This window comes from Pimephales promelas, chromosome 18 (assembly GCF_988280905.1).
Source record: "Pimephales promelas chromosome 18, fPimPro1.hap1.1, whole genome shotgun sequence".
In the NCBI taxonomy this organism is placed as follows: Eukaryota; Metazoa; Chordata; class Actinopteri; order Cypriniformes; family Leuciscidae; genus Pimephales; species Pimephales promelas.
Genome location: NC_142786.1, coordinates 14,295,197 through 14,307,819, shown reverse-complemented (window position 1 = coordinate 14,307,819; position 12,623 = coordinate 14,295,197). Strand labels below are relative to the sequence as shown.

Below are 12,623 nucleotides of genomic sequence, written 5' to 3'. Positions count from 1 at the left end.
GTATTATCTTTCTGTATAATTTCTGTATAATTTTCTTTAGATTTTCTATCTAAAAGTGACCAAAAAGACATTTACCTCGAGCTCACCATCGGTGTCGCCAAACTGCTCCATCTCCAAAACGTTCGTACGCATGGGTCAGAGTTTACATGCAGGTGCGCACATTTTTCCGGCAAGTTTGTTTTTATAAATCACGTCGGAAGTGGCGTACGCGTCTGAAGTGGCGTACGCCTCTTTCAGGGAATGTTTTGTGGTACGCAACGGTTATAAATGAGGCCTCGGGTCAGCATCGCTGTTGCATCCAGTGGTGCTTTTTAGCTTGTGCCAACAAGTGAAAAGCCCGACCGAGTGGGACTCTTGTCCGGTTCCTCACGCAGAGAGATTCTCTTTTCCTTTTCCTAGTCTCTTCTGACCTCTTTTTTTTTTTTTTTTTTGCTTTTCCCATCGTCGAGTGTCACGTCTGAAATGTGCGCAAGTGTCTTAGGTGGTTCATATGTTGATGTTGATATGTCATTGCCGTAAAGCATGTCGAGATTCTCGCAAGATTTGTCGGGGGCACTCCTCTCAAACTAGCATTGCTGTTTTTTCGCTCTACCATGAGTTTGTGTACCACCGAAATGACTTTGAAGCTGTACAATTCTTGCCTTTAATTCTAATAATTGGTCCACTTGATTATAATTTTAGGCCCTTGATGTTGGAAGTTTTATTAAGTTTACACACTCTCTCTATGTTCTGTTCTCCCAACTACAGTACCTGTAGCTCAACACTGGTGTTTCTCTCTAGGTTCAGTTATCCCACCTGACGCAACATTGGTGTTTGATGTGCTTTTGCTGGATTTATGGAATAAAGAAGACAAAGTGCAAATTCGCACGCTTCACAGACAGCAGAATTGCAAGCGGACAGTGATGCCCACTGACTTTGTCCGTTATCATTACAATGGATCTTTGTTAGTGGGAAACGTGTTTGAGTCCAGGTGGGCCAAAATAAAAAATGTGACTTTTTGGGGAAAAAAATATAGAGAACAATGATTGCTATTGCTGTATGTGCTGCGTGCATAAAGCATTTGTCTGAATTTCATAGCATTATATACAAAATATCAAACCAAGTGGCATCTGCAAACAAGCAAGAAAATTATAACAGAATTATCTTGATTGCATCTCCTCCTAGACAGCTTAAACTGTTTAAAAACTCAAAGTTCCTTCTCTACTCTGCCGACCTTTTATTTAGCATTTTCTTTTCCTCGAGTCTTCCGGTCCCGCTCTGGAGGACCAAATCTCCCTAACTCGGAGGCGAATTCAACCCCAACATCGGTACCTAATTTTTCCTCAAATCATCTGCTAAAACCACTTCTTGACATCTCCCTCAAATCCACTCTACAAGCCGCCTTGCCAAGAACCCTCTAAACCTACTGGACTGTAAATGATTTCACCTCATCTACAACCTCCAGTTTCCTGATTTTTTTTTCCTTTTCCTTTTTCATTTCTTGTCTAAATCCAATTTATCTTAATCAAAATTTTTCATAAATTAATTTAAAACACAGCAAACCTCAGAACTCCCTCCTCATTAAAGGTATCTAGAGAACCTAGCCCACCCTCCCAGACACCAGACAACCCTTAACCATAGACTTAACAAATGTATCTCCACTCTCTGCTTAGGCTACTATTCCATCAACACTTCCCATACACTCAACACAATGTTCAGTTTAGCTTTCATCGGTTTCTTGCTTTAAACTCACTATCAACTCCAGATCAAAAGTGCATCCCCTTTCAAATTTGCTGGTAATAAATAGACAATGAAACCACTTCCTTTTTCATTAAACAAAGCAAGTAATACCAAGCCAAATTTCAATATTCAACCTATATTATTTAATATTTTAATTCAAATTAAAATCGTATTTGTTTATTGGGATTGAAAACACTCACGATAAATACTGTTCAACATTATTAAGCAAAGTTAGCAACAATCTCATGCAGGCGCAGCATGTTGCGTAGGTTTTGTTTTGTGTGAAAACATGACGGAAGACTGAGTGCAGAGAGAAATTATATGAAAAATTGTATGTATGAATTAATTTATTATATGAATGTATCTCTAAGTTGAAACTGTCTGTGTTAGAAAAGATGCTATGACATTAGCTTTTAGTCTTCCCTCCGTTTAAGAGCTACCTGTCAGAGAGTAGACATATATTTTAATTTAGTCTAAATTTAGTCTACTGTTTTTGTACAGATGAATGCAAAAATGTTAACTGGTAGATGGAAAATAAGGTAATGTGCTTTCTGAAATTCTCACAGTTCAAACAGTTCGAATAATAAGGTAGCTTATGTTGTTTAAGGAGCAGATAAAACACCTATACTTTGACATTTTGCCTTTTTTTTAATTATTTAAAGGCTGAAATGTGAGGTTTATCATTTTATAAAACTTTGTTTTCTGGAAACTTTATTTGAACATTGAAGTACATGTTAGTAGATATGTTATGTTGTAAGTGACCCTAACAAAACACTTCTTTTTTTTTTTTTAAATTTGAAATGAAATTTTCATATTGTTTTATCTCTAATCAGGTCGAACCGCTTCCACATCAGTAAAACTCAGCAAACCCTAATCAGTTAATCTACTAATAAGCATCACCTGCCAACCCACTTCATCATCTCTCACCAGCCCGTCCAGCACACATCAAAATGTATACCCATTGGCACACCCAATTCATTCTAACTTCCCCAAATGCATACATGTTAATCCTCCAACACATAAGTATTGTAAAACATTTTGCACTATCCCATGAGCGCCATTAGCCTGGTTCAACCAGACTCTAGTTCATTTCATTTCCACATAGAGTCTGGAACCGCTCCATTGAAAAACGTTTACTTCCTTGTAGGCGGGTTCACTATTAAAGTTCAAATCTATTGGATCTGCCCAAAGTCACTCACGATCTGCCATAGCCAATCGCTAACGGGGTGTCGTGAGTGACGTATGTCACGCGCCGAAATGGCTGGAAACAAAAAAGTCCGAATGATCAGAGGATTATGTTTACAATAGGATTTCAGTCAACGAGCACCGCAGGTTTTGTTAATCTAGGAACAATTATTAATTCGAAATGTATTTGACACGAAGGACAGTGATATATTCATTCAATGGTGGAAGCTGTGTCTAATCATTACAAATACGCCGCTGTGGTCGTTTCTGATCTGCCGCAAATGCTGTAGCAGCTACAGTGAATGATCAGTCTGTCTCTATCTGCAGATGTGTAATAAACAACAATTTTTCATATTACGTCTTATTGTTTCTTAATTACCTTAATTATGGTCTTCAAAGTATGTGTTTGTACATTTTTATGTGGCATTTATTTTTTTTAGTAAAACAAATCAACCATTGCCATCTAAAACTAAAAATCAAATATCTTCAAAGTATGGTTTTTCACATTTTTATTTATGACAATTATTTTTAAAAAATCACAACCAATTTGTATGATTTACAACATGTAAAACTGACACACCAACCTCCTGCACGAGAACACAAAGGGGCTCAAAATGTTCTATTCATCACAAGAATCAGTAAATTTACAGTTGGGAAAATGAGCGACTGACATGACTCCTGAGCGGATCTTCAACAATAGTTTAGCAGCCAGGACTCGGGGCTTCCGAACACCGCGAACACCAGGCTAAACCGTCCGTCGGTCATCGTGCACGAGCTGCCCAGCACAAACTTCCAAACTTTCTGCCTCCTTCACTTGGTCCTCAGTTGTGCAACAAGAGGTTAGACGATAACAATCCGGCTTTAAATTCTGTATATTCGGCAGTTTCTTTTCCAACAACGGACCGAATAGCTTTTCTCACGTCTTTCTCCGCTGCCATTACTGAATTGAAACTGACGCGCTTACATCGACGTCATCTTTCTCAGCCACTCCCTCTATTCGCTGATTGGTCCTACAAAAAATTGGTTTCTGGAAACCTAAGGATATGGAGCGATCCCAGACGTAGTACAGAAGTAAAATGAAATTGAGCGGAAGTGCGTAGGAGGGCGCAGCCAGGCTAGAGCGCCATACCCACAGCCTTGCACTCCACAATTATTTTAGGGGCTTTAGACAAACCTTACTCCAGCTGCTGTTCTGTATTGTTGGAATTTGCTTTATTGAGGGGAATACTTCGGGTTATTTTTTATTTTATTTTTTTCATTTTCTATAATGTTGTGATTAAAAGGTGTGCTTGTATATTTTTTTAAACAAATGCCACTATGCCACTTGTTTTGATATTTTGATAAATAACACAAATATATTAATACATTTTTACTGAATACTGAAATTGTCCAAATACATAGCCTACTGGGGTCACTGTATGTACAGTATGTAATTGTTAAATGTATGTAATTATGATATTAATATACTGTATTCTATCTCTTGTTTTTTTTTTATTATAATGCCTGTAAATTATCATCACAGCCATCTCCAAAACTCAACATACGACACATATGTGAGAGAGGGCAATCTCATTAAAGGCATGGAGGAAGGCATTCTTGGCATGTGTGTTGGGGAGAGGCGATCAATTATTATCCCACCATTTTTGGCTTATGATGACAAAGGATATGGTATAATTATTGCTTTCATCTATATGATATATATTGATTCATATTCTTGACTCATTTATTATACATATCATATTATATTTTTATTGTACAGCTGTAAAATTCATAATGCATAATAATAGTAAAGTATATGAGTGATTTTTTTGACAATTGTTATATTTTTATTCAATGGATATAAAAAGTCTACACACCCCTAAAACAGATGGTTTTTGGCAGCTAGTACGTCATCTTATACAATAGGTGCCGTTAATACTCCTAACCAGTGAGCAACTAGTAACAAGAAGTAGTAGAAAAAGAATGTCCTCTTCTTAGGCCCTGTCCCAAATGGCACACTCCGAACTTGTGGACTTCCTCAGAGTCCACACTTCGGTGACGTGATGTATTGCAGACCTATAGGGCCCTTGTCAGGAGCCAATCAGAGTCCTCCCAAGTCACCACGCAGCGATCACTGTCCCCAGATTACTAATCACCTGCACCTGTTCCCATTCAGCACGCCTTTCCCAGCCAGCACAAAAGCACCCAGTTCACGTTCACTCCTTGTCAAGCCTCCAACAGGAAAAGACCCTAACCAGTCTCCACTTGCTTCTCCCCGAGTCATCCAACGAGCTGAAAAGTAATGTATACTCACCTGAAAAGACTAACCTCTCTGTCTGTGTTCTGATGTTCCCAGGATCTGCTCCATGATTCTCGTTCTCTTTGTCCTGGAATCTGCCCCGAGTCTCGTTCATCTAATGGATGCTCTGTAAAGAGAAAAGGCAAGAATCACTGAACTGTGTTAGTTTCCTATTTACTGAACTAAAAAAGGATCTACTCACCTGGAATCCTTCCTGCACCCCGTCTGCTCGAAGAAGAGCTGAAAGAGAGAAAAGGAAAGTAATTGTCCTGTCTCATCGTTTATGTTATTCCTAAGAAGAGGATTTACTCACCTGGATTACTTCCTGCCACATATCCTCCCCGAAGATCACCTCTAAACACCTGAAATCCTGAATACTTACCTTTGTTTAAAAATAAAGAAACGTTTATGTTCATCACTTACCTCTGTTTCCGAGTCTGAATCCTGACAGAAGGCTTGACCTAACAACAGAACGAGGTGAAGATAATGATGAATTCCAAACAACCTGCTGTGACTCCAAGCCCCACACCAGTCGCCGCTCCCCCCGTGAGACCTGTTTTCCCCCATGAGTACTTCCGTGAGCGCCGCTTCTTCGATCACCTGCTTTGCAAGTCCCCCGTCGCGTCCTGCGCCATTCACTGGTCGGGTGGAGGATTGCAACGGATTCTTGTTGCAGTGTTCACTTGCGCTGGAACAGCAAGCTTCACTCTATCCTACTGAGCGATCGAAGGTAGCGTTTATCATTCAACAACTATCAGGAGCGGCTTTACAATGGGCTGAGGCATTATGGATGAAGGAATCACCTGTGGTTGCGTCAGTTCAAGAATTCGTGAAACATTTCAAGGAAGTTTTCGGATGACCCGCGGATGATTCCTCTTTCGGAGAACAGCTCTTACAGTTACATCAAGGGAAGAGGTCCCTCTCTGAGTATTCTGTGGAATTTCGCACGCTAGCATCCAACAGTGGAGGGAATGAAAGAGCTCTGATTTCTGTGTTTCGCCGCGGATTAAATCCAGCCCTACGCCTCCAGCTGGCCATCTATGACGACAACCTAGGAATCGAAAAAATTAATTCAACAAGCCATGCGAGTATACTGTATTAAAGATACCAGAGTTGTTACCTTGATCAGTCCTCCTATCATCCTGTTTCTCAACAGAATATAAAGAGTTCCACATTCGAGAATCAAGTCGAAGAAATGCAAGTTGACACTTTCAAGATTTCCCAGGCTAAACGTCTTCGGCGGAAAGAGTTAAAGCTATGTATGTACTGCGGTACCAAAGGCCATTTCAGACTTAACTGCCCCATTAGACCTGGGAAAATGATGGTAAGCTCAGTTCTGGATCATAATCATGTTTCAGCACCTCTCACAATTCCCGTGACCTTAAAAATTCAAGAAATCTGCATCCCTGTGACAGCTATCGTCGACTCGGGGTCAGCGGGAAACTTTATATCCGGAGACCTCTGCAAGAGACTCAAGTTGCGAGAGATCAACACACCCAAAACCTACGCCATCTATGCCGTAACCGGTGAGTTGATTAACAAGAAGAGTGTTACTACCCAGATTACTCCCATTCAACTATGTGTAAAAAAGACGCATCAAGAATGGTTCGAACCATTTGTGCTTCTAAATAGCCAAACAGATCTCATTCTTGGTCGACCATGGCTAATTTGTCATCAACCAACAATCAACTGGGAGTCTGGAAAGATCTTACAATGGGGATGCCAATGCACTAGCCGCAAGGGTCCATCATCTTGTCCATTCAACGAATCCAAAGGCCAATCGATCACAGTGAATTCCACGTCCATTGAGAGTCCCACTGAAAAGCTGTCAACGAATATTCCTGCCTGCTATTCCATGTTCTCTAATGTTTTTAATCCTGTCACTGCTTCAAAGTTACCACCGCACCGACCATGGGATTGTGCTATCCATCTGGTCCCTGATGCACGACTACCCAAGGGTCGCATCTACTTCCTGTCCCTGCCTGAACAAGAGTCAATGAGGAAATGTATCAAGGAGGCTCTAGATCAAGGATATATCCGACCGTCTACATTTCCCGCAGCAGCTAGTTTCTTCTTTGTGTCCAAGAAAGATGGCAGATTGAGACCTTGTATTGATTACAGAGCTCTAAATCAAGTCACTGTGAAGTTCAGCTACCCGTTACCTCTCATTCCAGCAGCTCTCGAACAACTCAGAGAGGCAAGGATGTTTTCCAAGCTTGATTTGAGAAGTGCGTACAATCTCATCCGGATTCGAGAAGGGGATGAATGGAAAACAGCTTTCATAACCCCTGCAGGGCACTATGAGTACCTTGTCATGCCTTATGGTTTGGTCAACGCTCCTTCAGTGTTCCAAAGTTTCATGGATGAGGTTCTCAGAGACTTTCTAGGAAAGTTTGTCCTAGTATACACCGATGACATCCTGATCTACTCCAAGAATCCAGCTGAGCATCAAAGACACGTGTCCCTAGTCCTCCAACGACTCAGAGAGTTCACCTTATTTCTGAAGGCTGAAAAATGCACTTTCCATCAAACCACTGTCGATTTCCTGGGGTATGTTCTGAGTGATCGAGGAGTGGAGATGGTTAAAAGTAAGACAGAGACCATCATGTCTTGGCCAAGCCCCACGTCAGTCAAGGAGCTCCAAAGATTCCTTGGCTTTGCAAATTTCTATAGACGGTTCATCAACCAGTACAGTTTGCTCACCGCTCCTTTAACATTGTTGCTGAAAGGAAAGCCCAAGACCTTGAAATGGACCCCAGAAGCCGAGGAGGCTTTTACATCCCTGAAGTCTGCCTTCACAACTGCACCATTACTTCATCATCCTGATCCCGAGAGACCGCTTGTGGTCGAAGTCGATGCATCCACCACCAGGGTCGGAGGAGTTCTATCCCAGTGTTCCGATTGCTCCTCTAAGCCGTTACCTTGTGCCTTCTTCTCGAAAAAGTTCTCCCCAGCGGAAGCAAACTACGACATCGGAAACCTGGAGCTTCTAGCAGTGAAACTTGCATTCGAAGAATGGCGACACTGGTTAGAGGGAGAAAAACACCCTTTCCTAGTACTTACCGACCACAAAAATCTTCAGTATCTGAGAGATGCGAAACGTTTGAACCCACGTCAAGCCCGATGGGCGTTATTCTTCACACGATTCCATTTTAAGATTGCCTATCGCCCAGGCTCAAAGAATACCCGAGCAGATGCACTATCTCGTCCTCATGCCTCTGAAATCCCTGTTGAAGAACCCGAAACTATCCTGCCAGAAAGTCTCTTCGTGAATCCCATCCAGTGGGAGATAAACGAACAACTCCAAGAGCTATCCCAGCAACAACCCAGAGTCCCCGGATGTCCTCCTGGGAAGATCTACGTGCCTGAGGAATTTCGAACCTCTTTGATTTCATCAGCTCACTCTTCAGTAGCCACTGGACACCCGGGGGTAAACAAGACCCTAGCCACCCTGCAAGTCAAGTATTGGTGGTCCACCATGAGATCAGATATCACCAGATTCATTCAAGGCTGTATCCCGTGTGCAATCTCTAAGGTTCCAAGAAAATCTGCCTGTGGGGAAATTGGTACCCCTTCCTGTCCCGAATAGACCTTGGTCCCACATCGGTGTAGACTTTGTCACCGACCTTCCAGTTTCTGAGGGGAATACTTGCATCTTCATGGCCATCGATCGCTTTTCAAAAGCTTGCAAGTTAATTCCACTGAAAGGACTCCCAACAGCTTTTAACACCGCTGAATTGTTGATGGAGCATGTTTTTCGGAATTTCGGTATTCCTGAGGACATTGTCTCCGATAGAGGGCCCCAGTTCATTTCTCGAGTCTGGCGAGCATTCTTCACATTAATGAATGTGACGGTGAGTCTATCTTCAGGGTACCATCCGCAAACCAATGGACAGACAGAGAGAAAAATTCAAGATATCGGTCGGTTCCTGCGAACATTCTGCCACTCCAACCAGAACATCTGGAGCAAGTATCTCATCTGGGCAGAATACGCACAGAACTCTCTTCGACAAGCATCCACTCAGTTAACTCCATTCCAATGCATCCTTGGTTATCAGCCTCCGTTATTCCCATGGTCCGGTGAACCCTCAGAAGTTCCTGCAGTTAACAAGTGGTTTGAAGAGAGCGAACAGGTGTGGGATCAGACGCACAACCACATTCAGCAAGCTGTCAATCGGCAGCAACAGTTCGCTGATAAACGCAGCCGACCCAATCCAGAGTATCAACCTGAGCAGCTCGTCTGGCTGTCCACTCGAGATATTAGACTTCGTCAATCATGTCGAAAATTGAACCCCAAGTATATCGGACCATTTACAGTTGTCAAGCAAGTTAATCCAGTCACGTATCAGCTCCAGTTACGCCCAGAATACCGCATCCATGCCACATTTCATGTTTCCCTCCTGAAGCCCTATCATCCACCGGTACCCCAGTCAGTCACAGAGGATGAGCCAGAGGACAATCCCCCTATACCACCCATCAAACCAGAGTCCATCTATCTAATTAAAGAGATCTTGGACTCTCGACGTCGAAGGGGTTAACTCGAGTACCTCATTGACTGGGAAGGATATGGGCCAGGGGAGAGAATTTGGGTACCTCGGAATGATCTTGATCCCAGTCTGCTCCTAGAATTCCATGCTCAACATCCCGAGAAACCTGCACCACGATCCAGAGGCAGACCCCCACGACGTCGAGGTCCAAGGTTCCGCTGGCACGGACTCTGGAGGGGGGTAATGTCAGGAGCCAATCAGAGTCCTCCCAAGTCACCACGCAACAATTACTGTCCCCAGATTACTAATCACCTGCACCTGTTCCCATTCAGCACGCCTTTCCCAGCCAGCACAAAAGCACCCAGTTCACGTTCACTCCTTGTCAAGCCTCCAACAGGAAAAGACCCTAACCAGTCTCCACTTGCTTCTCCCCGAGTCATCCTACGAGCTGAAAAGTAATGTATACTCACCTGAAAAGACTAACCTCTCTGTCTGCGTTCTGATGTTCCCAGGATCTGCTCCATGATTCTCGTTCTCTGTGTCCTGGAATCTGCCCCGAGTCTCGTTCACCTAATGGATGCTCTGTAAAGAGAAAAGGCAAGAATCACTGAACTGTGTTAGTTCCCTATTTACTGCACTAAAAAAGGAACTACTCACCTGGAATCCTTCCTGCACCCCGTCTGCTCGAAGAAGAGCTGAAAGAGAGAAAAGGAAAGTAATTGTCCTGTCTCATTGTTTATGTTATTCCTAAAGAGGATTTACTCACCTGGATTACTTCCTGCAACGTATCCTCCCCGAAGATCACCTCTAAACACCTGAAATCCTGAATACTTACCTTTGTTTAAAAATAAAGAAACGTTTATGTTCATCACTTACCTCTGTTTCCGAGTCTGAATCCTGACAGCCCTTAGCGCGAGTCTGCGAGGGTGCATTGAGAGTTATTTTTGGGACAGACTCGATCGTCACGCCGGAAACAGGAACCCGTTCCTCACGCCTGTGAAAGCCTTATCCCTCTCCATACGGAGCTGAATAAACTTAAAGATCATCTCAACAGTCCCTTTATTAGAAATATATAATAATTATTTTTTAATTATATAAACCAATATCATTAAAAAATTCCAGTCTTTAGCATCGAAAACAGGATTTATTTTATTTTCCCAAATCTTAAACCATGTGAACTAAACAGCCTGCTTTTACAGTTTTATAATTGTATATGCCACCTGGGCATTAGAATAGATGTCATGTGTCACGGTGTGTGCAGGCAGAAGGACAGGCTGAGTCCAGGTTCAAATGAAGACAATGTATATTTAATTCTGAATACAGGCAGGAAGACGGGGTACACAGAGTAACATCAAACATTGACCGACAAGGACAGAATGAAACAGAGGAAACTAAATACACTGAGGAATCAGGGTTAATGAGGTGAAGACAGGTGATACAGATGAACAGGACGCTGAACGGGAGGCTGATGAGGGAGTGAGTTCAGGTGTGCAGACGAGAGGATCATGGGAAGTGTAGTGCTGGAGACGCAGACAGGATGGTGCAGACGAAGGACTGTGACAGAACTCCCCCCTCCCGGGAGGCGTGACCTCACGCCGCATAACAGAGGAAGGAGGGGGGACCAACTGGGGGCTGGGCGGGGCGTGGCCAGGGCGGAGCAGGCTGAGGGCGTGGCCAGGGCGGAGCAGGCTGAGGGCGTGGCCAGGGCGGAGCAGGCTGAGGGCGAGACCAGGGCGGAGTAGGCTGAGGGCGAGACCAGGGCGGAGTGGATGGACCCTCAGGTGTCCTTGGTGGAGACGACGGAGGGAGGAGCCATGGAGGAGGCGGGACAGACGACTCCAGGGAGCCGACTAATGGAGGCGGAGCAGGTGACTGGGGAGACCAGGGTGAAACCATAGAGCCGACGAGACAGGGCGCTGTAGGAAGGCTGGAGGGACATGGTGACACTGATGGCGCCGGCGACCGAGGCCAAGACAGGGATCCTGAAGACTGCGGCGGAGCCAGAGCGACCGAGGACCAAGGTGGAGCCGGAGGGAGAGAAGAGCCCAACAGAGCCCGAAGGATGGACTGACGAGGCAAAGCCAGAGGAGGGTAGTCCCAGGGCGAGGGCGGGTCGATGAAGGACCAAGGTGGAACCGGGGGGACGAGGAAGCCTGGAGGAGCTGGTGGGCTGAGGGGCCACGGCGGGGTTGAGGGAGGTAAGAGCCATGGTGGAGGTGATGGACCGGAAGGCTGAGGCAGAGTCCAGGTCGAGGAGGTTCGAGGAGGAGACCGGGGATCCCCTGACCCAGATGGAGTTGGTGGCCGGCAGACCCACGACGATTCTACCTCCTCGAAGCACTCCGGGGAAGCAGTGGGGCTGCCAAGCAGTGGTGGAGAGACGGTGGAAACATGATGGATAGGAGGAGGTGGGAGAGGGAGGCTGGGTGGGATCACGGTCTCGGGCTCTGGCTGGACGGTCTCGGGCTCTGGCTGGACGGTCTCGGGCTCTGGCTCTGGCTAGACGGTCTCGGGCTCTGGCTCTGGCTGGACGGTCTCGGGCTCTGGCTCTGGCTGGACGGTCTCGGGCTCTGGCTCTGGCTGGACGGTCTCGGGCTCTGGCTGGACGGTCTCGGGCTCTGGCTCTGGCTGGACGGTCTCGGGCTCTGGCTGGACGGTCTCTGGCGCTGGCGGGACGGTCTCTGGCGCTGGCGGGACGGTCTCGGGCTCTGGCTGGACGGTCTCTGGCGCTGGCTGGACGGTCTCTGGCGCTGGCTGGACGGTCTCTGGCGCTGGCTGGACGGTCTCTGGCGCTGGCTGGACGGTCTCTGGCGTTGGAGTGGGGCTGGTGCCGTCGTCCACGGTGAAAGAAGATCCACATGACACCAGCACCCACTCCACATAGGCCGCGAAGTTCCCTCGAGGCCCATCTCCGGGCAGGCGTGCCTGGGTTTCAGCGTTTAGGCCTGCCCGGA

At 45.3% G+C, this 12,623-nt stretch overlaps 1 protein-coding gene across 5 annotated transcripts in view; it reads left to right on the top strand.

The window, feature by feature from the left end:
- fkbp10a (FKBP prolyl isomerase 10a) overlaps nucleotides 1-12,623 on the top strand; it is a 367,658-nt gene that overhangs the window by 52,590 nt on the left and 302,445 nt on the right. For all 5 annotated transcript variants that reach the window (XM_089122621.1, XM_089122620.1, XM_089122623.1 and 2 more), the window contains exons 3-4: nucleotides 781-970; nucleotides 4,427-4,572. In XM_089122621.1, the coding sequence (XP_088978747.1) occupies nucleotides 781-970; nucleotides 4,427-4,572 (336 nt within the window). The remainder of the gene's footprint in view (nucleotides 1-780; nucleotides 971-4,426; nucleotides 4,573-12,623) is intronic.